The sequence below is a fragment of the Salvelinus namaycush genome, chromosome 32 (assembly GCF_016432855.1).
Source record: "Salvelinus namaycush isolate Seneca chromosome 32, SaNama_1.0, whole genome shotgun sequence".
Lineage (NCBI taxonomy): Eukaryota > Metazoa > Chordata > Actinopteri > Salmoniformes > Salmonidae > Salvelinus > Salvelinus namaycush.
In genome coordinates this window covers 17,672,745-17,699,396 of record NC_052338.1, presented here as the reverse complement: position 1 = coordinate 17,699,396, position 26,652 = coordinate 17,672,745, and the positions used below count along the sequence as shown (strand labels likewise).

At 42.5% G+C, this 26,652-nt stretch overlaps 1 protein-coding gene across 2 annotated transcripts in view; it reads right to left on the bottom strand.

Moving 5' to 3' along the window:
* The window catches only part of LOC120026926 (septin-7), a 51,781-nt gene that overhangs the window by 17,014 nt on the left and 8,115 nt on the right, over positions 1-26,652 (bottom strand). For both annotated transcript variants that reach the window (XM_038971692.1, XM_038971693.1), the window contains exons 3-4: positions 24,080-24,182; positions 14,091-14,197 (exon numbers count right to left, since the gene is read on the bottom strand). In XM_038971692.1, coding sequence (XP_038827620.1) covers positions 14,091-14,197; positions 24,080-24,182 — 210 coding nt within the window. The remainder of the gene's footprint in view (positions 1-14,090; positions 14,198-24,079; positions 24,183-26,652) is intronic.

The following is a 26,652-nucleotide window of genomic DNA, read 5'->3' as shown; positions in this document are numbered from 1 at the left end:
TTCATTTGAAGGGTGGGGTTTCCCAAACTCGGTCCTCGGGACCCCAAGGGGTACACATTTTGGTTTTTGCCCTAACACTACACAGCTGATACATTTTTTAAATAATAAAAACTAATCATCAAGCTTAGGGCAAAAAAACTAAAATATGCACCCCTTGGGGTCCGGAGGACCGAATTTGGGAAACGCTGGAATAGGGACATGTACAAACATGCATTGCATCATAGTGTGTGTATAACTTGCGCTAATTGTGACAGTTTGCAGGATCTCCACCTCAGAGCACTTCTCCTCTGAGGGGATGGGCTCAGACTCAAGGGCTTGGTTAGGAAGTCTGACATAGTCCTTTCATCTTTATCTAGAATGTGTCTGTTCGGAGAAGTTAGCTATACATCAAACTACAAAAGCCCAGGTGAATATTTTTTGAGCATTAACAAATATAAATCACAGATGGCGATACACTTGTGGAGGGTTGCCAGCCAGGCAGAATGAAGATGAATCCAGCAACATGGTCTTAGAAGATCTTTGACCTCAGACTCAGAGAGCGCTCTAGTTATATATGGCTGCCCACCTGGAGTGTCCAGTACAGGGTGTACAGAGCTGCTTGCAGATTGGCCTCTTAGCTGATCAGAGAGCTTTAAAATCAGCAGGCGATCCAGACCAGCCCTTGTAATTAGCAGATGAGCTTCACTTCAATGATTAAACCAGGAGGAACAGATGAGTGCATGTCGTGTTCCGCTCAGATTGCAATGGAAGCCATCATTGTGCGTGTTAAATGCAGCTCTCTGTACAGTAAAAGCAAGCTCAGTTGTATTAGTTGTACACAGACCACAACATAAAACACTACTATACCTCATGCTTTTACACACACACACACACACACACACACACACGTCACAACCGGATGTACTTTGTGATATAAGCAGCCTTTTGTTTACTTGATGGCATGCTTCATTGACGTAGGAACATTTTGACAAAGCCAGCCCAGCCGGCAGCCCATGGTTTCCCAAAGAGCAGCACTTTTGAGTTTAACCACAGGCAGCTAAACTGAGCCGTCACCTTCCACTTAAACAGAACCACAGAATGCCCGTGGTCTGGGCCTGAGGCAGGGTTATGGCTGCTCTCACTCAGCCCACTAGCTGGGCCCTGGCTAAAGGCTTCCTCTCCCCCACACAGCCCCACTGTGGGCAGGCCACCTCTTGACCGGCTAACACAGAGCAACGCCCTGAGAGCTGATTTAGCTAGACCACTGAAATAAAAGAGAAAACAACTAGTGTGTTTTGGTAGGTGATAATCAAGCTGATTTAGGCGAGAGAGAAGGGAGAGCGAGAGAGAGAAATAAAATAAAATAAACGGATTCAAAGTCCCCAAAAAATGACCATAAAAAAAAGGAGAGACTGAGGTAATAAAATAGAAAACAAGTGTTTAGTGGGTTAGCATCTATTTCCAGTCAGCTAGTGAAAGGGATCAGTGTTGAACCTAAAGAGGTGTGTCCTGCCAGGCCGCGAGGTCAGTCTGCTTTCTGGGTGGGTGACTCATGTGTCCCAAATGGCATCCTATTCCTTATAGTGCACTACTTGGACCAGGGCCCATAGAGCTCTGGTCAAAAGTAGTGCACTATGTAGGATGCAGACATACGGCTGTTTGAACAGGCCACTGTATCCAGGCCACAACACTAATAATGAAACCATTTAGAACAGCTGGCTGGCTGGCTGGCTAGAAAGAAAGAACACTAAAAGCAGGTGTAACTTTCACTTATTTTCACAGGTATCATCTTATCAGTTCATCTACGTACATTCTCAACAATTTGATTTGAAAGACTACATTCACAAGCAGGAAATGGATACTTTAGACAACCATTCTTGACCCTGAAAAATTGCATACTTTTCAAAACCGATGGGTTCTCTTCTGAAGCAAGTTTTGAAAACAAAGATGATATGTCACATGTGTGAACTGATGTGCGTGTGTGTGTGCTCTAGCCACAGAACAGTTTAACTACTAACTGCAGGGAAAACGATGAGGGAAAAATTGCATGGTTCGATTTATATTTATTTCCAGGCAGTAAATCTACAGAGTTGTCGGTTGACGAGAGTCACTCAAATCGCCAGCGCTGGAATGCACACAGCTTTTTTTAATAGGGCACACACATCCTAATCCATTAACTCTGCTAGAACCATACATTAAAACCAGTAGATGGTGATAGCACTGACGTCATTCACATATTCCTATGGAAAACTCCCAATGTCGCATGAAGCCAGAAGTATTTGAATTTGAAGCGCGCCATATTGCTGAATGGGGCTGAATGGCACCAACAACAACAAAAAAATTGATAAGGATCATGGTCAATGTAGTCATTCTCATCCTGCCTGAGAGAGTCAACCGGGAGACTCCCGACCCATGATTGGGCTGTGTCAGCACATGGTCCTGTGTGACAAGAACGTAGTATTCAGAATGGTTTTCTATTTAATAAAATATCTTGATTTGTAACGACATTTTTAATAATTCACAGTGGGGATCAAACTTCATCATAAACTAATTTGAGCCAAAAACCGCAGTCACCGACAAAAATTGTGGGGGTCGTTCTGGCGATCGTGATTTACATAGGCTTTCAAGGGCAGACCAGGGCTTTTGGCAACGCTAGGTTGCTATGCACCAGACAGGACACTGGGGGTAAAAACACGGCTGTTCATTCCAGCTCACAGTGTGTGTGTGTGTGTGTGTGTGTGTGTGTGTGTGTGTGTGTGTATAATGCTGCCTTTTACTGCCCTACCCTTACATTTACAGGAATCCATCAGACTGCACATTAAACTCCTCCTCTCTCTTTACTTGACCTCTAACCCCCTATTCATAGACCTCACCCTGGTCCTTTAAGCACCATCAGAGTAAGACTTTCTCCCTTCTTCCACTCTCTTTTTCCCCTCCCCTCTCTCTCTCGGTCATACTCACTTTCCCTCCCTCATCTCTTGGCTGTCTTGTTGTAACCAAAACTCAACTGGTTACAGATACATTTGAAGTTGGAAGTTTACATACACCTTAGCCAAATACATTTAAACTCAGTTTCACAATTCCTGACATTTAATCAGAGTAAAAATTCCCTGTCTTAGGTCAGTTAGGATCGCCACTTTATTTTAAGAATGTGAAATGTCAGAATAATAGTAGAGAGAATGATTTATTTCAGCTTTTATTTCTTTCATTACATTCCCAGTGGGTCAGAAGTTTACATACACTCAATTAGTATTTGGTAGCATTGCCTTTAATTTGTTTAACTTGGGTCAAACGTTTCAGGTAGCCTTCCACAAGCTTCCCACAATAAGTTGCGTGAATTTTGGCCCATTCCTCATGACAGAGCTGGTGTCACTGAGTCAGGTTTGTAGGCCTCCTTGCTCGCACATGCTTTTTCAGTTCTGCCCACAAATTTTCTATAAGATTGAGGTCAGGGCATTGTGCTGGCCACTCCAATACCTTGACTTTGTTGTCCTTAAGCCATTTTGCCACAACTTTGGAAGTATGCTTGGGGTCATTGTTCATTTGGAAGACCCATTTGCGACCAAGCTTTAACTTCCTGACTGATGTCTTGAGATGTTGATTCAATATATCCACATAATTTTCCTACCTCATGATGCCATCTATTTTGTGAAGTGCACCAGTCCCTCCTGCAGCAAAGCACCCCCACAACATGATGCTGCCACCCCCGTGCTTCACGGTTGGGATGGTGTTCTTTGGCTTCCAAGCCTCCCCTTTTTTCTTCCAAACATAACGATGGTCATTATGACCAAACAGTTCCATTTTTGTTTCATCAGACCAGAGGACATTTCTCCAAAAAGTACAATCTTTGTCCCCATTGTGCAGTTGCAAACCGTAGTCTGACTTTTTTTCTTTCTTCTTCCTTGCCGAGCGGCCATTCAGGTTATGTCGATATTGGACTCGTTTTACTGCGGATATAGATACTTTTGTATCTGTTTCCTCCAGCATCTTCACAAGGTCCTTTGCTGTTGTTATGGGATTGATTTGCACTTTTCGGCACCAAAGTACGTTCATCTCTAGGAGACAAAACACGTCTCCTTCCTGAGCGGTATGACGGCTGCGTGGTCCCATGGTGTTTATACTTGCGTACTATTGTTTGTACAAATGAACATGGTACCTTCATGCGTTTGGAAATTTCTCCCAAGGATGAACCAGACTTGCGAAGGTCTAAAAAAAAATTCAGAGGTCTTGGCTGATTTCTTTTGATTTTCCCATGTCAAGCAGAGGCACTGAGTTTGAAGTTAGGCCTTGAAATACATCCACAGGTATGACTCAAATTATGTGAATTAGCCTATCAGAAGCTTCTAAAGCCATGACATCATTTTCTGGAATTTTCCAAGCTGTTTGAAGGCACAGTCAACTTAGTGTATGTAAACTTCTGACCCACTGGAATAGTGATACAGTTAATCATAAGTGAAATAAATCTGTCTGTAAACAATTGTTGGAAAAATGAAGTAGATGTCCTAACCGACTTGCCAAAACTATTGTTTGTTAACAAGAAATTTGTGGAGTTGTTGTAAAACGAGTTAATGACTCCAACCTAAGTGTATGTAAACTTCCGACTTCAACTGTATCTTCTCAGGAGCCATCAAGGCAAAGATGATTGACAGTGGCATAAATAATTATTAATATTTTTAAATGGTTTCATTCATGCTATTCAACCGACTGCACCCTTTACAGTGTCATGAATGGCAGGAGCTAGTGTGAGACGTTGAATGAACAAAAACAACAGACATGGACCCCTCCCTGTGTGGCATGAGTTAGTTGGTACTAAACAGTGTAACGGTAGGAGGAGAGGGATCTTCCCTGTGTGTGTGTGTGTGTGTGTGTGTGTGTGTGTGTGTGTCTGACCACAATGACCTCACAGACAGACAGGGAAGAGGAACACTGACCGTTGCCACACTCCTCTCCACTACGGTTGGTTTGCTCAGCTGTGTTACACGAGGACATTGGGCTGACAGACTAAGCACGCTAAGCGCTAGCCTCATCCCATACCCTCTCCATCTGTTCTTAACTAACCGACAGACGCCTACCCTAGCCAGGACCAGATTTGTTTAGCCAACTCCTATGGTCAGTGGCAATGAGCACTGGAGTTGGCTGAACAGGACAAATACACCTGGGACCAGGCTAGTGCTGTCCCTCCAATAACATAATATAGCATAACATAACCCTTATCAGGCTCTAGTCATTCATCCCTCCTCCTCCTCTAGGATAAACAAGCATAGAGTTCCTACTAACTACTCTTTCCTTCTTGGATCCTGACCCTGCCAAGTTTATCACCAAACCTCTGGCATAACGCTCACTATTGGAGCCAAAGGAAGCAGAGAAAACACAGATACACTAATCACGTTTAAACTTTAATAAGTGCTTAAGGGTGTGTAATGCGCAGGTAAACACATTGGCGGATGCTGGGTGAAAACAGAGCAGAGTGCTGTCTGGGCTTAGTGGAGATATAGACTAGTGTTGAGAGGGAACAATTCAAGAGAAAATGCTGGAGCTTCTGTGGGTGAAAGCTAGCTACATGGAATACCACACACCCAGGCAGAGGCTGTTTCTATTGGCAGTGAATCATAGAAACGGGATCACTTTCATGCAACTTCAAAAGGGAGGTACAATACAATGTGGGCATCGTTTTTGGAGGGATATTTCTGAAGTCTGAAAATGAGAAGGCACTCCTGCTGCACACCTACTGTAACCTGATGCTGAAGGCCCAGGAGAGGAAGCAGGTCCAACTAAATGGCTAACCATTGATCAGGTGATGACGTCATCATAAGACGGTAAACCACAAGTCTGGCACCTTCAGTACTACTTCTTGTTAGTACTATGACTACTTCCTCTTCTTCAACTGGCATGGCGGCCTTGTCAGTCTCCCTCCGTTCCTCCCTCAAGCTTCAGATCCAGAACCCTTAGTAAGGACTGGGACTTTTACTGCCAGTGCTGCCCCAACAAACAAATAGACAAACAAGGAGAGATTGACTGCATCACAAATTCCAAATAGTCTATTCAATCAGCTAACACAAGGCATGCAACAAGTTTCTTCACAGTCCCAAAATACAAAACTAAGTCAAACTGAGTATCTATGTGCAATGTTACAAAGCATGGACTGCTGAGAGTTAAGTGTATGAAAGTGTGTATTGTTTTCAATTTAGGGAAAGGGGGATACCTAGTCAGTTGTACAACAATGCATTCAACTGAAAATGTGTCTTCCGCATTTAACCCAACCCCTCTGAATCAGAGATGTGCTCATCTGAAGTCAATGTAATTCTCCGGTTGGAACGTTATTCAAGATTTATGTTAACATTCTAAAGATTGATTCAATACATCGTTTGACATGTTTCTACGGACTGTTACGGAACTTTTTGACATTGTCAGCTTTTAGTGAATGCGCTTCCTGACGTTGGATTTGTTTACCAAACACGCTAATGAAAATAGCTATTTGGACATAAATGATGGACATTACCGAACCAAACGAACATTTCTTGTGGAAGTGGGAGTCCTGGGAGTGCATTCCAACGAAGATCAGCAAAGTGAAGATTTATAATGCTTTTTATGAGTTTTGTTGACTGCACAATTTGGCGGGTAACTGTATGGCTTGCTTTTGTGGCTGAACGCTGTTCTCAGATTATTGAATATTGTGCTTTTGCCGTAAAGCTTTTTGAAATCTGACACAGCGGTTGCATTAAGAACAAGTGTATCTTTAATTCTATGTAAAACATGTATCTTTCATCAAAGTTTATGATGAGTATTTATGTTATTTGACGTGGCTCTCTGCAATTTCTCCGGATATTTTGGAGGCATTTCTGAACATGGCGCCAATGTAAACTGAGGTTTTTGGATATAAATATGAACTTTATCGAACAAGACATATATGTATTGTGTAACATGAAGTCCTATGAGTGTCATCTGATGAGGATCATCAAAGGTTAGTGAATAATTTTATCTCTATTTGTGCTTTTTGTGACTCCTCTCTTTGGCTGGAAAAATGGCTGAATTTTTCTGTGAGTTGGTGGTGACCTAACATAATAGTTTGTGGTGCTTTCGCTGAAAAGCCTTTTTGAAATCGGACACTTGTGGGATTAACAACAAGATTACCTTTAAAATGGTATAAGATACATGTATGTTTAAGGAATTTTAATTATGAGATTTCTGTTGTTTGAATTTGGTGCCCTGCACTTTCATTGGCTGTTGTCATATCATCCCATTAACGGGATTGCAGCCATAAGAAGTTAACTAGGCAAGTCAGTTAAGAACACATTCTTATTTTCAATGACGGCCTAGGAACGGTGGGTTAACTGCCTTGTTCAGGGGCAGAATGACTGATTTTTACCTTGTCAGCTCAGGGATTCAATCTTGCAACCTTACGGTTAACTAGTCCAACGCTCTAACCACCTGCCTCATGAGGAGCCCGCCTGTTACGCGAATGCAGTAAGAAGCCAAGGTAAGTTGCTAGCTAGCATTAAACTTATCTTATAAAAAACAATCAATCATAATCACTAGTTATAACTACACATGGTTGATGATATTAAGAGTTTATCTAGCGTGTCCTGCGTTGCATATAATCGATGCAGTGCGCATTCGCGAAAAAGGACTGTCGTTGCTCCAACGTGTACCTAACCATAAACATCAATGCCTTTCTTAAAATCAATACACAGAAGTATATATTTTTAAACCTGCATATTTAGCTAAAATAAATCCAGTTTAGCAGGCAATATTAACCAGGTGAAATTGTGTCACTTCTCTTGCGTTCATTGCATGCAGAGTCAGGGTACATGCAACAGTTTGGGCCGCCTGGCTCATTGCGAACTAATTTGCCAGAATTTTACGTAATTATGACATAACACTGAAGGTTGTGCAATGTAACAGGAATATTTAGACTGATGGATGCCACCCGTTAGATAAAATACGGAACGGTTCCGTATTTCACTGAAAGAATAAAATGTTTTGTTTTCGAGATGATAGTTTCCGGATTCGACCATATTAATGACCTAAGGCTCGTATTTCTGTGTGTTATTATGTTATAATTAAGTCTATGATTTGATAGAGCAGTCTGACTGAGCGATGGTGGGCACCAGCACGCTCGTAAGCATTCATTCAAACAGCACTTTCGTGCGTTTTGCCAGCAGCTCTGCTGTTTATGAATTCAAGCCTATCAACTCCCGAGATTAGGCTGGTGTAACCGATGTGAAATGGCTAGCTAGTTAGCGGGGTGCGCGCTAATAGCGTTTCAAACGTCACTCGCTCTGAGACTTGGAGTAGTTGTTCCCCTTGCTCTGCATGGGTAATGCTGCTTCGAGGGTGGCTGTTGTCGATGTGTTCCTGGTTCGAGCCCAGGTAGCAGCGAGGAGAGGGATGGAAGCTATACTGTTACACTGGCAATACTAAAGTGCCTATAAGAACGTCCAATAGTCAAAGGTATATGAAATACAAATGGTATAGAGAGAAATAGTCCTATAATAACTACAACCTAAAACTTCTTACCCGGGAATATTGAAGACTCATGTTAAAAGGAACCACCAGCTTTCATATGTTCATGTTCTGAGCAAGGAACTTAAACGTTAGCTTTCTTACATGGCACATATTGCACTTTTACTTTCTTCTCCGACACTTTGTTTTTGCATTATTTAAACCAAATTGAACATGTTTCATTATTTATTTGAGGCTAAATTGATTTTATTGATGTATTATATTAAGTTAAAATAAGTGTTCATTCAGTATTGTTGTAATTGTCATTATTGCAAAAAAAAAAAAAAAAAAAAGTAAAAAAAAAAAAAAATCGGCCGATTAATCGGTATCGGCTTTTTTTGGTCCTCCATTAATCGGTATCGGCGTTGAAAAATCATAAATCGGTCGACCTCTACTCAATACTGCCCCTGCAGCCATAGGAAGTTAATCAACATCCACGTCTTCGGCGACCGGGGAACAGTGGGTTAACTGCCTTGCTAAGGGGCAGAACGACAGATTTGTACCTTGTCAGCTTGGGGATTCGATCCAGCAACCTTGAGGTTACTGGCCCAATGCTCTAACCTGTCCATGAGTTGTCATCGTCTATAATGTTCTGTATTATTTCATGTTTTGTGTTGACCGCAGGAGGATAACGGCTTCGTTAGCAGCAGCTAATGGGGATCCTAACAAAATACTAAAAGTGACTCACCAGCAGACTGAGGATTGCACAGCTATGAAGCAACAGGCTGGCAGAAGAACAGTACATCATCCTGGCAGGCCCTAAAACCTGGCACGACTCAACCACTTTACTAATTTCGGGCCCTCTACAGGCACACCAGGACCAGCCCAATGACATCATGACCATCACTACAGCACTATTAACACATGCATCCTCACCTACCTTAGCCTGGGGGCCAGTCGGTTTCTGCTCTCTTGCCAACTCCTTATGGGACACACGTGTGTCTTCAGAGGCATGTAGGCCAGCTCTGATAAAAGAGACCCATGTTTTATCACCCGTTCAATCATCACAGGAAACAGTCTGTTTGTTTGGAGCGCCCCTCTGTGCTGTGATGCACGTGCATAGCCAATCCAATGGCGTTCACACACACTGCAGGCTGTTTATGGCTTTCAACACCAGGAATTGGCCTGGAGGCCATACTTGACATGAAATGCGATCCAACAACAGACAGAGCTTGTGTGTGTGTGAGTTAGGGAACTCATTCAGGCAGCAGCAAGACAAACAGAATAAACCAAAAGGATGGGACATTTTTGGGAATCCTCTTAACTATACATTAGGCTCATTAAAACAGATAAAGCCAGCTCTCTCAGCAAAACTGACATTTACAAATAGGTGTCTGCAGTGGTGTAGACATGTTGCAAATCAACTATGTGATGTTTCACAGACGTTTGAATATTCCATATACAGAAACATGGCAGTGTCAGTGATAAAACTGGACGGGAGAAGACAAGTATTCCTCAACGTGTGGGCAAATAGAGTAGGAGGGAATATCTATAAAATCACTAATACCATTCATATCCCACTGTCAATACCACTACACCAGTAGCAAAACACTGGTTTGGACCAGTGTAGGTGAATCAATAATCCTACACTAAAATATAAAATCTCTCAACCATTTCACTGCTTCTCAATGAAAAATGACATTGTGAGTGTGTGTGTGGTCTGGTTGGTTGTCAACTGATTTCCCAGATCCCTAATCAGACTAGACTAATATTTGCTAGAACACACACACACACACACACACACACACACACACAGTTGAAGTCGGAATTTTACATACACCTTAGCCAAATACATTTAAACTCAGTTTCACAAATCCTGACATTTAATCAGAGTAAAAATGCCCTGTCTTAGGTCAGTTAGGATCACCACTTTATTTTAAGAATGTGAAATGTCAGAATAATAGTAGAGAATGATTTATGTCAGCTTTTATTTCTTTCATCACATTCCCAGTGGGTCAGAAGTTTACATACTAATTGAGTGTATTTGGTAGCATTGCCTTTAAATTCTTTAACTTGGGTCAAACGTTTCAGGTAGCCTTCCACAAGCTTCCCACAATAAGTTGGGTGAATTTTGGCCCATTCCTCATGACAGAGCTGGTGTCACTGAGTCAGGTTTGTAGGCCTCCTTGCTCGCACATGCTTTTTCAGTTCTGCCCACAAATTTTCTACAGGATTGAAGTCAGTGCTTTGTGATGGCCACTTCAATACCTCGACTTTGATGTCCTTAAGCCATTCTGCCACAACTTTGGAAGTATGCTTGGGGTCATTGTCCATTTGGAAGACACATTTGCGACCAAGCTTTAACTTCCTGGCTGATGTCTTGAGATGTTGCTTCAATATATCCACAATTTCCCTACCTCATGATGCCATCTATTTTGTGAAGTGCACCAGACTTGTGGAGGTCTACAATTTTTTTTCTGAGGTCTTGGCTGATTTCTTTTGATTTTCCCATGATGTCAAGCAAAGAGGCACTGAGTTTGAAGGTAGGCCTTGAAATACATCCACAGGTCCACCTCCAATTGACTCAAATTATGTCAATTAGCCTATCAGAAGCTTCTAAAGCCATGACATCATTTTCGGGAATGTTCCAAGCTGTTTAAAGGCACAGTCAACTTAGTGTATGTAAACTTCTGACCCACTGAAATTGTGATACAGTGAAATAATCTGTCTGTAAACAATTGTTAGAAAAATGACTTGTGTCATGCACAAAGTAGATGTGCTAACCGACTTGCCAAAACTATAGTTTGTTAACAAGAAATTGTGGAGTGGTTGAAAAACGAGTTAAGGATTCCAACCTAAGTGTATGTAAACTTCCGACGTCAACTGTATATATAAAATTGTTTGCTTTCTTTGACATTCAGAGGCTGAGCTACAACCTAAAAAAGAGAGACTTTGCTTGGGAAGTTAACTGTCACTATCAATTGACTAAGCTATTCACTTTCTGTACAATAGAAGATGTTTAAACCCAGACAGCTTTAAGAGAAACACTTGTGACCTTCTCTCGTTGGGTTAAACCACAGAAGAATAGTAGCCAGCAGTTAAATCTTACATTTTTTCTGCATTGGTAGGCCTACTCTGTCTGGGGTGGAAAGGTAGAGGACAGTTTCGTTGCAAACAAGGCACACTAATTTGGCATTGGAGAAATATGGTCAGTCCCTGGATGGGAGACCAGATGCTGCTGGAAGTGGTGTTGGCGGTCCAGTAGGAGGCACCCTTTCCTCTGGTCTAAAACAAAATATCCCAATGCAGTGATTGGGGACATTGCCTTGTGTAGGGTGCTGTCTTTCGGATGGGACGTTAAACGGGTGTCCTGACTCTCTGTGGTCACTAAAGATCCCATGGCAATTGTCGTAAGAGTAGGGGTGTTAACCCCGTTGTCTTGGCTAAATTCCCAATCTGGCCCTCATACCATCATTGCCACCTAATAATCCCCAGTTTATAATTGGCTCATTCATCCCCCCTCTCCCCTGTAACTATTCCCCAGGTCATTGCTGTAAATGAAAATGGTGTTCCCAGTCAACTTACCGGGTGAAATAAGACAGACCCATCTTTGTTAATTCTTGGCCTGTAATTCCAGTAATGTGTGTGGTATTAAAAAAGATTCTGCTAATATGTAAAATGACATAGAATTGCATGAAATGTTTTTAAAAAGGCAATTTCTCAGACCTGGAAATACAATGATAGCGCAAAGGGCTGAATCTATCAAAATTCCTGCGTTGCCATGTAATGCTTAGAAAATGAAAAACTGTTTCTAAAACAGCATATCTAAGGCTCTGATCTGTCCAATAAGTGATGGGAAATGGTAGACATATTCTCTGCTATCCACTTTGTTTAATTATTATTTTGTGTATAGGGCATGGTTTTTATTTATTATTTAACCTTTAATAAACTAGGCAAGTCAGTTAAGAACAAATTCTTATTCACAATGACGGCCTACTCCGGCCAAACCCCGATGACGCTGGGCCAACTGCCATAGGGCAGCGCGCAATCATGGTCGGATGTGACATAGCCTGGATTCTAACCAGGTACTATAGTGACGCCTCTTGCACTGAGATCCAGTGTCTTAAACCGCTGCGCCGCTCGGGAGCAGGCAGGGTCAATGGTATTGTTTTTTATTTAAAAAAAATGTAAGCTTTCACAGAGGGTTTAGGTAAAATATATTTTGTTGGGCCTCCCGGGTGGCGCAGTGGTCTAGGGCACTGCATCGCAGCGCTAGCTGTACCACCAGAGTCTCTGGGTTCGCGCCCAGGCTCTGTCGCAGCCGGCCGCGACCGGGAGGTCCGTGGGGCGACGCACAATTGGCCTAGCGTAGTCCGGGTTAGGGAGGGTTTGGCCGGTAGGGATATCCTTGTCTCATCGCGCTCCAGCGACTCCTGTGGCGGGCCGGGCGCAGTGCGCGCCAACCAAGGGGGCCAGGTACACGGTGTTTTCTCCGACACATTGGTGCGGCTGCCTTCCGGGTTGGAGGCACGCTGTGTTAAGAAGCAGTGCGGCTTGGTTGGGTTGTGCTTCGGAGGACGCATGGCTTTCGACCTTCGCCTCTCCCGAGCCCGTACGGGAGTTGTAGCGATGAGACAAGATAGTAATTACTAGCGATTGGATACCACGAAAATTGGGGAGAAAAGGGGGTAAAAATGTATTTAAAAAAAAAATATATATATATATTTTGTTGAAGGGAAGGCCATCCATTTCAGAGATGTCCGATTTTCTCCATGTAACCCTTATTATAAATAATGTTCACTCCCTTAGCGAGCGCAACTAATTTCCCCTAACCTGAGCATCATCTTCTGTCTCAGTAGTCAGTACTATTCCACCAACAGAGAGGAGGAACATGACTCAAGTTATAATGAAATGTACTAGTTCTCCCAGCAAAAACTCCCTGTTGCTATTTGTTATGCACACCATTCGTTTTCCCAGTCGATGAGTCAGTCGCCACCCCCTGATATTCTGTATGGTTACAGAGCCCCATCTCTTTCCAGTCAGTCATTCCTCCTAGTCTAAGTAGATGAACTGGTTGTAGGCCTTGTTATTCAGACAGATGACAGGGCAGCGGTGGTACCAAGTTATGAGTAGATACCACCCTGTCGGAGTGTAACAGGTTATGAGTGGCCTAGCCTGAATCATGTCAGAGAGCAGGTATGAAGTAGAGGGAGGGCCAGGGCTGTGACATCAACGACCCAAAACAACACAGAAAGGGCTGGGTGGGAGCTGGCTGGGGCACATCAGATAATTTACCAGAGAAGAGCAGGCCGTTTATGGCCAAAAGAGGAACTTATGGGTAAGTCAGACAGGATGGAGACACGTTACCTAGTTACCACCCTGCACTTAAAGCAACAGAAAGGGGAAACAGCTTTTTTAATGTGGCGAGTGAGCTGAAATATTTATCTTCTTTGGGAAAAGAACAGTCATTTCCTTTTAGAGGGAGAGACGGTATCTACTAATCTGTTACAGAAGTATGTTTTCTCCTAGAGAAAACACAAGTAGGGTGTTGAAAATGAGTTGAAGCTATGATGCAACATATAATGAATAGTTTATTTGTTGTGTTTCTATCTGTTCCCATTCAAATATACCATGAATAAATCAAATAGATAGGGCATCTTAGTGTTTACCTGTACAGTCTTCTTGATTCTGTGGGAGGGACCAGGGTATTCAGGGGAATACAAGTCTGTCAGGAAGAGGGAATTGATCAGTGTAGACTTCCCCAAACCTGATTCACCTAGAGAAGGGGGAGGGGGGAGAAAGAAAAGAGAGGGGTAGAAAGATTACATTTCAAGAGGTGTATTTCACACCGTTTTTCTAATCCTTGTTTACACCAGACCGAGTGGCAACATGACACCAATCTCCAGATGCCCTCCCAATGTTTAGAATTCTTTAAATGTTTCACATTAAAACTTTTTTCAACAGGAAATAAATCAATTTGAGCTGCCTCAAGTGATGTAACAAGCATTAAGTCAAGTCAAGTTTTATTATTAGTCATATCTGAAGGATACACATGGTATACACCATCCAACGAAATGCTTACTTGCAGGTTCCTTCTTGATGCAACAATAAGAAATAAAAGATAATACAAACAAAGTAAATGGCTCAGTAGAATAGAATAAACATTTTATCATAAGTATTATACAGGAAGGCACGATTTATAGTCCAATATTTACACTTGTAAATTGTGCAGTGTTTAAATGTAATATGCGATGGAGAGAAGGAGAGAGACAGGCGAGGGAGGGCGGGAGGGCTGAATAGCTTTCCTCCCAGTCAAATTATTTTCCTGTCTGCATTTCAGGAATCTAATCAGGGATTCTTCTGATGAGGGAAGCCTGGGGACGGCAAAGTCATCATACTGTTACAGTGACTAAGTCTAACCACAAAAGATTTAGGGAATTTGTCTTGGATACAATAACGGTTCAACTTCATTTTGTGTCTCCCTTTCCAAGATGCTGTATATTGAGACTTTATACAACCTTTTTCCATGATATTAATTGACAGTGTATTTCAATGAACATTCCCAAATATTCGTTCCATAGTACTCTCATTCAATAATATGCTCTGGAATTTGTATATGGGCTACATTTTCCTTCAACGTCTTTGTCAGATTTTCAGAGAACAATCCCAGGTCCCTCCTTATGTCTGGGTAACCCAACGCCATCAACAGTATACATAGCAACGGTTGGCATGGGGACGGGGGCAATGAGAGCGGCTGAACAATGGGAGCTGTGTGATGAAGGGAGCGGGTCTGGAGTCACATGCTGGGCTGGCACAGGACCGCATCACACTGCTGCTGCGTGCACCAACCGTGCTGCCCCTGCCCTGCGTTTTTCCTGACCTTTAGAAGAGTGGTTAGGCCCAGCGTCCAACAACAACTCACTACTGCCAATTAACCAGCTACTTAACACTTGTGTGCAGGGAAAGAGAGTGAGAGCGAGAAAGAGGCAGAGATGGAGAGAGCAATAGAGACACCACACAAAGGAGAGCACTCTTTCGCTCTCCATCCCTCAAAGAAGCTCGCTCAACGCACTCTTTCACATGGTAAATGTTTTCTGCAAGGGCTACAGCCACACTGACCTCACAATAACATAACTGTTTTAGCGGTTGAGGAACAACGTGGATATGATCATCTATGTGGATATTTCTTCAGGACGGAAGTCAGGATTTAGGGCCTACTCCCCTCACAGAGCTGGCTGGAGAATGATGGAAGGTGGGGAGGGGACGTGTTGCGGTCTTGTGAAAACAGCGGGCTGAAATACGCCTGTCTTGAAAATGTCAGCTTGCATTAGGGAAACCATAAGCTGACAGAATGGCAGACCCAAGCGGATTCAGCCTTCAGTGTCTGTGAAGCTGGTCCAATACGGATTCAGATCCAGCAGCATTGATGGGCAGAGAGAATGGAAGCTTAGCTCTATGGCCACATAGAAGACAGGAGCCAGAACACGACACATCTCTCTGGGTGGGAGGATGGAGTGAGGGATAGAGAGAAGGAAGGGAACGGATGGAGCAAAGAGGGGGATGGCGGGATACCAGAGAGCAAGTTGTCTATTCAGACTTCAGAGCTGGGTCTGCTTGTTTTCTGAGGAGAGAGAGGGAGGGAGTGATAAATGAAGAAAGGATGGGAAAGAGGGTGGGGGGGGAAATCAAAGCTGATATAAGCTATTCAGAGCTTGAGTTGCAGAATTTGTTTGCGGAGTAGGCCTCAGAGAAAGGCCTCTTAAATCCCTATGGCCATGGACATGAGAATTGGGATTTCCCTACACTGGGCTATAGCTGGGGCCTGGGAAGGGATCTCCCTGCACTGGGATGGGATCATCTGCAGTGGTCTGATGACAGGGAAACCGGAGAGCAGTTAGCATGGATGCTACTGTTGTAGCCTAACCCCCAACTCAAAATGTGTCATCGTTTGAAAACCAGTCAATTGATTATCTATCTACAAAGGGCAATGGAATAGACTTAGCCTTGAAGCACTGCAGTGTGTGTAACGATGTGACAGAGATGACACATTAACAGCATTAGGTGAAGCCTCTGATTGTACAGCTAGAACTGGATGCTATGCTGGTTTATGTGACCTGGACCTAGAAATTAGCATTCAAGTGCCACCAGACCAGAGCATGACCATGGCCCTGGCCCCCCTCTCAGTGCAGCCCTGCCTGGCCCATCCCCGCCAGTGGCACTCCTTGGTCAGCAACCAACCCAGCCAGCAGCACACTTCCTTTAAAGGAAATTTCCAGCAGCTGTGTCAACCATGGAGGCTTATTCAGAGGAACTTCACCCTGCTCTGCATGCATGGAGAGAGGAGCTTCCTGGGGCGGGGGAAGCAGGAAAACATTTGGATTGCAGAGAGGGAGAGGAGACCGTTTGTTAGTTCATTTGACGGCGCTGCCTTCTACTGCAGTGACACGGGACAGAAAATACACTGACTGCTGAAATGAAAAGTGCTTCTGTTCAGAAACTGGCTGAGGTAACCCTGCTTTCACTGTATTTAACGTTCAGGTAAAGTATGTCTCAGATGATAGCGCGTGAGTGTGTGTGTGTTGAAAAAGGGGATTTTCCCTTCAAATAGGGAACAGGAAAAAAGACGATAAAACTTTATAAGTCTGGCTAGCACGTGACAATACTCTTTAAATATCTTCTGGCAAACCCATCAATTTCCTTTAACGAGTCAGCGTGCAAGTCAAATCCTACTTGTTTGTCGGGGACATAGTTTCCAGAGAAGATAAATACTAAAATGAATTAAAAAGTGTGTCAGCGAAGGGCAACCACAATGAGCTGAACTACGGCTGCCTGCGGTGCAGTAGCCATTCTGGCCAAGATCAAGGTCAAACATTGTAAATCATTAGCAAATATTGACTTTTACTGATGGATGCAAACATCTGACTGCTGTGGCCCACTTTCACTGACTTGGGCTGCTGACAATCAGTTCTGCCCAAGAGAGCCTAACGCATGCTTGCTTTCCAGTCAAAACAGTTCACGCATATATTATGACAATTTCGTGACATTTTTGTTCATTTTAGTGTTCGGCAGTTTTTTGGGGGGCTGTTCGTGCACACAACTTTTTCACTTGAGGCAAGTCGAAGTTCGGTAGCCGAAATCTATGCCTCTTCGTTGGTGATTGGTCAATAGTACTACTCCTAGGAGTAGGAACTATGGACGGGACTCTTCAATGAAATGCTTGTTGTCATTCAACGAGAGACTGGTTTTCATGCGCTTTTTTCCCACTTGAGAAATACTGCAACAAACATCTGATGTAAAATTGCTCAACTAAGACCTCCCCTAAAAAAGTCCAAATTTAATTACAGATTCTCTTCTTTTACCCCCTTTTCTCCCAAATTTCGTGATGTCCAATTGGTAGTTACAGTCTTGTCTCATCGCTGCAACTCCCATATGGACTTGGGAGAGGCGAAGGTCAAGAGCCATGCATCCTCCGAAACACGACCCTGCCAAGCCGCACTGCTTCTTGACACACTGCTCGCTTAACCCGGAAGCCAGCCGCACCAATGTGTGGGCGGAAACACTGTCCAGCTGGCGACCGAAGTCAGCTTGCAGGCACCACAAGGAGTCGCTAGAGTGTAATGGGACGAGGAAATCCCGGCCCGCCAAACCCTCCCATAAACATAGACGACGCAGGGCCAATTGTGCGCCACCACACGGGTCTCCCGGTCATGGCCAGCTGTGACACAGCCTTGGATTCAACCCTGGGCTGTAGTGTCTTAGACCGCTGCGCCACTTGGGAGGCCTAATTATAGATTTCTTGATTTATCTTTGATTCATTTTAAATATTTTGAGGAAGTGTATACTGGCCGTTGTTAATACGGCATCTCAAGAGGGACAAAAAGTACGATTGCCGCTTTTCTCATTTTTCAAGCAAGAGGTCTTTTAAAGAAGTATGCGAGACGTTCGCGTCATCTTGCAGAGTTCTGCTAGGAGCAAATTAAACCTAGTATACGGGCACCTTTAAAATACTTTGGCACACTTCACATTGCAACCAGGGCCATTACATGAGTTCTCTGGTAATTAAGAAAAAACACAGAGCGAAACACACCCCACATAGCAGCATAGAGTAAACAACATGCACTACTATCAGACGATGCATCTCCTACAGCATGACATGAGCTCAGCTTCAATTACCCTGCCATTCTAATTACATGCTCCAGACAAAATTGAACCTATAACTGCCTTTTTCCTGCGAGCGCAGCAGAGGGGAAATTCCAGGGAGAGACCACTTGAATGCTTCTCAACTCTACTCAGACTGACAGCAGTGGGTCTGGAATAACAGGCAGGCATTCCCCCTCTTCTCCTCCTCCCTCGTTATTTCTCTTGCTCCCACTCTCCTGGCCCTGGGGCAGGTGGGCATGGGTTGACTCGACAGCCCGCCGCCAACCACAGGGCCAGAATATGACCTCACTAGTGTGTTCACAGCCATTTCCTGTACAACCAAGTTTGGTACAGTGCCTTCAGAAAGTATTCATACCCCTTGACTTATTCCACATTTTGTGGTGTTACAGCCCAAATTCAAAATGGATGACATTGCTTTTCTTTTTTTCCACCCACCTACACACAATACCCCATAATGACAACATGAAAACATGTTTTTAGAAATGTGTGCAAATTTATTGAAAATGAAATGGAGAAATCTTATTCAAACCCCTCAGTGAATAAATGTTAGAGTCACCTTTGGCAACAATTACAGCTGTGAGTCTTACAGGGTAAGTCTAAGAGCTTTACACACCTGGATTGTAGAATATTTGCACATTATTCAATTTTCAAGTTCTGTCAAGTTGATTGTTGATCATTGCTAGACAGCCATTTTCAAGTCTGGCCATTGATTGTCAAGCCGATTTCAGTCAAAACTGTACAACATTCAATGTCGTCTTGGTAAGCAACTCCAGCGTATATTTGGCCTTGTGTTTTATGTTATTGTCCAGCTGAAAGGTGAATTTGTCTCCCAGTGTCGGTTGGAAAGCAGACAACCAGGTTTTCCTCGGATTTTGCCTGTGTTTAGCTCTATTGTTTTTTTATCCTAAAAAAACTCCCTAGTCCTTGCCGATGACAAACACACCCATAACATGATGCAGTCACCACCATGCTTGAAAATATGAAGTGTTACTCAGTGATGTGTTGTGTTTTCCCTAAACATAACGCTATCTATTCAGGACATAAGGTTCAGGCATCCTTCTTTTCACTCTGTCATTTAGTTTTCTTTTCCAAATTTTTTGCAGTTTTATTTCAGTGCCTTATTGCAAACAGGCATCCTTTTATGGACTGTCAATTAGGAGGTTAGTATTGTGGAGTAACTACAATGTTTTTGATTCATCATCAGTTTTATCCCATCACAGCAACTCTGTTTTAAAGTCACCATTGGCCTAATGGTGAAATCCCTGAGCGGTTTCCTTCGTTAGGAAGGACGCCTGTATCTTTCTAGTGACTGGGTGTATTGATACACCATCCAAAGTGTAATTAATAACTGCACCATTTTCAAAAGGATATTTAATGTCTTTTTTTTGTCTTTCTTTTTTCCCCTCTTCCAAATAGGTACCATTCTTTGCGAGGCATTGGAAAACCTCCCTGGTCTTTGTGGTAAAATGTGTTTGAAATTCACTGCTCTACTGAGAGACCTTACAGACAATTGAATATGTGGGGTACAGAGATGAGGTAGTCATTCATACAGTTGAAATCGGAAGTTTACATACACTTAGGTTGGAGTCATTAAAACTCGTTTTTCAACCATTCCACAAATTTCTTGTTAACAAACTATAATTTTGGCAAGTCGGTTAGGACATCTACTTTGTGCATGACACAAGTCATCTTTCCAACAATTGTTTACAGACAGATTATTTCACTTAAAATGCAGGGGCAGAAGTTTACATAAACTAAATTGACTGTGCCTTTAAACAGCTTGGAAAATTCCAGAAAATGATGTCATGGCTTTAGAAGCTTCAGATAAATGATGTCAATTAGCTTGAGTCAATAGGAGGTGTACCTGTGGATGTATTTCAAGGCCTACCTTCAAACTCAGTGCCTCTTCGCTTGACATCATGGGAAAATCTAAAGAAATCAGCCAAGATCTCAGAAAAACAATTGTAGACCTCCACAAGATGCTGGAGGAAACAGGTACAAAAGTATCTATATCCACAGTAAAACAAGTCCTATATCGACATAACCTGAAAGGCCACTCAGCAAAAACTGCCATAAAAAAGCCAGACTACGGTTTGCAACTGCACATGGGGACAAAGATTGTACTTTTGGAGAAATGTCCTCTGGTCTGATGAAACAAAAATAGAACTGTTTGGCCATAATGACTAGAGGTCGACCGATTAATCGGAATGGCCGATTAATCAAGGCCGATTTCAAGTTTTCATAACAATCGGAAATCGGTATTTTTCGGCGCTGATTTTTTTGTATTTATTTTCTTTTTTTACACCTTTATTTAATCTTTAAGTCAGTTAAGAACACATTCTTATTTTCAATGACGGCCTAGGAACGTTCTGCCTCAGACAGATTTTTAACCTTGTCAGCTCGGGGGATCCAATCTTGCAACCTTACAGTTAACTAGTCCAATGCTCTAACACTGATTACATTGCACTCCACGAGGAGCCTGCCTGTGCCGCGAATGCAGTAAGCTAAGGTAAATTGCTAGCTAGCATTAAACTTATCTTATAAAAAACAATCAATCAATGACTGTCATTGCTCCAATGTGTACTTAACCATAAACATCAATTCCTTTCTTAAAATCAATACACAAGTATATATTTTTAAACCTGCATATTTAGCTAAAAGAAATCCAGGTTAGCAGGCAATATTAAACAGGTGAAATTGTGTCATTTCTCTTGCGTTCATTGCACGCATAGTCATGGTATATGCAACAGTTTGGGCCGCCTGGCTCTTTGCGAACTAATTTGCCAGAATTTTACGTAATTATGACATAACATTGAAGGTTGTGCAATGTAACAGGAATATTTAGACTCATGGATGCCACCTGTTAGATAAAATACGGAACGGAATAAACGTTTTGTTTGAGGTGATAGTTTCCGGATTAGTCAAAGGTATATGGTTTAGAGAGAAATAGTCGACGCGTTATAATTCCTGTAATAACTTGCTGCTGAACTTGAAAGGGTTTTCTTCGTTATTTTACCGTTCATGTCTTCCATAGAGAATGTCTTGATCTACTTCAAATAAGGTCTGTGTTTCGTGCAGGCTTAAACCGCCTCGACGTTTTGATACCCGTGTAAATCTCACTAGGATAAGGTAACGTTTGTCAACATATTTTCATAAATCCACTCTACAAAAAAAATGATCTTCGCTTATATTTAGCCAATATTGATCAGAGTTACCTTGTCCTATGGATATCTACACAGTTATAAAATTGGCAAGGTGGTGTAAGCCTACACGAAACACAGACCTTATTTTAAGTGAATCTAAAAATATCCTATGGAATAAATGAAGGAACCGCTTTTCAGATTTTGCTAGAAGGTGTCATGGGATGCACTTTGGTCGTCAATTCTTACCATGCCCATTATTAAAATAGGATTTCCTGCATATAGAAATTACAGTTTTTGTTTTCAACATTCACAGGTAACTTAAACTCTATTTTTATTCAAACAGTTGAGAGTATGTCTCCTAAGCAGACTCTTCAGTATCATTGTCACTTCAGAGCTGTGTGTGTGTGTGTGTGTATTTATGTATTATATTAAGTTAAAATAAAAGTGTTCATTGTTCATTCAGTATTGTGGCAATTGTCATTATTACAAAATGTGTGTGTGTGTATGATATATATATCTATAAAAACATTATTTTTATTTGTCCTCCAATAATCGGTATCGGTGTTGAAAAATCATAATCGGTCGACCTCTAATAATGACCATTGTTATGTTTGGAGGAAAAAGGTGGAGGCTTGCAGGAAAAAGGGGGAGGCCTGCCACCCCCTGTGGGGGAGGGACTGGTGCACTTCACAAAAGATGGAATCATATGGGAGGGAAATTATATGGATATATTGAAGCAACATCAGTCAGGAAGTTAAAGCTTGGTCGCAAATGGGTCTTCCAAATGGACAATGACCCCAAGCATACTTCCAAAGTTGTGGCAGAATGGCTTAAGAACAACAAAGTCAAGGTATTGGAGTGGCCATCATAAAGCACTGACCTCAATCCTATAGAAAAAGCGTGTGCGAGCAAGGAGGCCTACAAACCTGACTCAGTTACACCAGCTCTGGCAAGAGGAATGGGCCATAATTCACCCAACTGATTGTGGGAAGCTTGTGAAAGGCTACTCGAAACGTTTGACCCAAGTTTAAATTGTTTAAGGCAATGCTACCAAATACTAATTGAGTGTATGTAAACTTCTGACCCACTGGGAATGTGATGAAAGAAATAAAAGCTGAAATGAATCATTTTCTGCACTATTATTCTGACATTTCACATTCTTAAAATAAAAGTGGTGAGCCTAACTGGCCTAAGACAGGGAATTTTTACTAGGACTAAATGTCAGGAATTGTGAAAAACTGAGTTTAAATGTATTTAGCTAAGGTGTATGTAAACATCCGACTTCAACTGTACATGCAACTTATGTGAGTTGTTCAGCAACTTTTTGCTATAACAACAGGGTTGAATACGTATTGACAAGACATTTCAGAATTTTTCATTACATTTGTAAACATTACTAAAAGCATAATTCCAGTGACACACAATCTCAATTTAATCCATTTAAAATTCAGGCTGTAGCAACAAAACGTGGGGGAAAAAAATCAGTGGTGTGAATACTTTCTGAAGGCACTGTACCTCTGGGCAGGACTTATGGAACAGAGAGGACGGAGTGGAGAATGGCAGGGATGTAACGGTGCCTACACCCTGTGTCTCTTTCCCTCCATCCCTCTCTCTCTTCAGATGTTCAGGCTCCAACTCTGGCTGCATGAATGGAATTACAAGAAACCTTCCACCCACAATCCAAAAGGCACATTATACACACACACACCTCAAACACCTCGCACACCACACCTCAAACACTTCGCACACAGAGACACAAATGTTCAAACACATTCCACAGTATGGGGGAAATAAACCCTGTCTACCCTCCATTGCTCAAGCACATTTGTTTTAAATATGGTTTCTTCAAGTCCCGCTTTACATGCAAGACAAGTTATCCCAACGCAACAGAAAGCATCGCTAATGCATTTTAACAGCCAGCTGCCAGCACTATGGCATGACAACATTCCTGACTGTAAAATTGAACACTGCTGGACTGAACACATGAACGTCTATGGCCATGTGTAGGCTATATTACATATCCACATACATTTCTTACACAGATGTGTACGCGTCTTTCGAACAGAGATGGCACCCTATTCCCCATACTAAACTACTTTTGATTAGCGCTCTATGGACCCCATACTAAACTACATAGGGATTACGGTGCCACTTGGGACACAGACGGAGCCTCTAACAGTCATTTTCATGCATACTTCACTGATCCATACAATAATATGCAAACAGCTTTTTACACAGCAGTAAAATCTCCATCTGTTTTCCCAGATGAATACCGGGTTCTTTATTCTGTTCTTTTGGGGTCTTACTTGGAAAAGAGGGGAGACGTAAAATAGGATGCAAAGATCTCTACTCACCCACGACCATGAGAGTGAACTCGAAGCCTCTCTTGACAGACTTTCTGTACACTTGGTTTGGGAGATTGGCAAAGCCCACATAACCTTCCAGAAGCTTCTGTTGCTGTAGACCAAAACATCAGTTAATGCTTTTCCCCAACTGTCCGGGCAGGTAACAAGGCTAAACAAAAGTCTGGTTACCAACACTGTTGACTTATTGCTTCAGTAGCTGGGATATCACTTGCCAATAAAAACTGATGACTTGACAGGTTCAGGAAATACATTTAAAAAAAACAGCAACATGGACAATTTGTTGAGTTGAATTCAATCATTCATCAGATAATTTAATTAATATGCCCAATCTAACATTCTTAAACTATACATACACAAAAGTACACCTTCAAATTAGTGGATTTGGCTAACTCAGCCACACCCATTGCTGACAGGTGTATAAAATCGAGCACACAGCCATGCAATCTCCATAGACAAACATTGGCAGTAGAATGGCCTTACTGAAGAGCTCAGAGACTTTCAACATGGCACCGTCATAGGATGACGCCTTTCCAACAAGGCAGTTCGTCAAATTTCTACCCTGCTAGGGCAGCCCTGGTCAACTATAAGTGCTGTTATTGTGAAGTGGAAACGTCTAGAAGCAACAACGGCTCAGCAACGAAGTGGTAGCCCACACAAGCTCACAGAACGGGACCGCCGAGTGCTGAAGGGAGTAGTGCGTAAAAATCGTCTGTCCTCTACAGAGTTCCGAACTGCGTCTGGAAGCAACATCAAACCGTTCTTGTGCTGTCGGGAGCTTCATAAAATGGGTTTTCATGGCCGAGCAACCGTACACAAGCCTAAGATAACCATTCACAAAGCTAAGAGTCAGCTGGAGTGGTGTAAAGCTCGCCGCCATTAGACTGGAGCAGTGAAAACACATTCTCTGGAATGATATATCACGCGTCACCATCTGGCAGTCCGACAGACTAATCTGGGTTTGGCGGATGCCAGGAGAACACCACCTACCCCAATACATAGTGCCAACTGTAAAGTTTGGTGGAGGAGGAATAATGGTCTGGGACTGTTTTTAATGGTTCGGGCTAGGCCCCTTAGTTCCAGTGAAGGGACATTTTTACATTTAAGTTATTTTGCAGACACTCTTTTCCAGAGTGACTTACAGTAGCGAGTGAGTGAAAATCTTAACGCTGCAGCATACAATGACAATCTAGACGATTCTGTGCTTCCAACTTTGTGGCAACAGTCTGGGGAAGGCCCTTTCCTGTTTCAGTATGACAATGCCCCTCGTGCAGAAAGCGAGGTCCATACAGAAACGGTTTGTTGAGATCGGTGTGGAAGAACTTGACTGGCCTGCACAGAGCCCTGACCTCACTAATGTGCTTGTGGCTGATTGAAAGCAAGTCCCCGCAGCAATCTTCCAACATCTGGTGGAAAGCCTTCCCAGAAGAGAGGAGGCTGTTAAAAGCAGCAAGTGGGGACCAACTCCATATTAATGCCCATAATTTTGGAAAGAGATGTTCGACAAGCAGGTGTCCACATATACTTTTGTTCATGTTGTGTCTCTTAACATTTTTAAATAAGTAAATGTTATAGCCTAAAAGGTACAGTGGAGTGGCGTTAGGTAATCAGTCACAATAATACTTACAGCTGGTTTGGAGAGTGTGCAGGTCAAGATGGTTGACAATGAGGTGGTGGTGGATGAGAGGAGATGCAGAATGATTCACAGACCACGGTAGACAGGTGGAGCACCAACCATAAAAAAAAAAAAAATGTGAAATACAGTATATCAGTTAAGACCGACAAATGAGTCCACCATCCATCTTGTGTCAGAATAACACATTCATGCCTGCGGATAAAAGCCCAGACGCACTCTCAGGTGTCAATCTCACTTTGACGCCATTTCAATGTGCAAGTGCAATCATGAATAAGAGATATGCCTACTCATATAGTAGTCAGAAAGGCATAGCTTGAGGTATAGTTTACCTTGGTAACTTCTAGCCTATACAATATGCCTGATAGGTCTTGCTACTCTATTTTGCCTATAGCACTCAATCAGATCAGCAGATGTGTGGTGGTGGTACACATCATTTTGGTTTGCTTGGTTAGTGCTAGTTCCTGTATCTCTTTCACCAAAAATGTAATTTTTGACAAATAACTAAGGGTATAACCATTCTTTTCCCACTCAGTTTCTTCATTCTATTTGAAGGGATGTTACCAATGTTTTATAGGGCTAGGTTATTTGTAGTCAAACCCACGCATAAACGTCTCAGACAGACAGACAGGCACACATACACACTACCGTTCAGAAGTTTGGGGTCACTTAGAAAATGTCCTTGTCTTTGAAAGAAAAGCATATTTTTGTCCATTAAAATAACATCAAATTGATCAGAAATAGAGTGTAGACATTGTTAATGTTGTAAATTACTATTGTAGCTAGAAACGGCTGATTTTTTATGGAGTATTTACATAGGCGTACAGAGTCTCAACGTCAAAGGTGAAAAGGCGACACCGGGATGCTGGCCTTCTAGGCAGAGTTCTTCTCTCCAGTGTCTGTTCTTTTACCCATCTTAAATATATTTTAT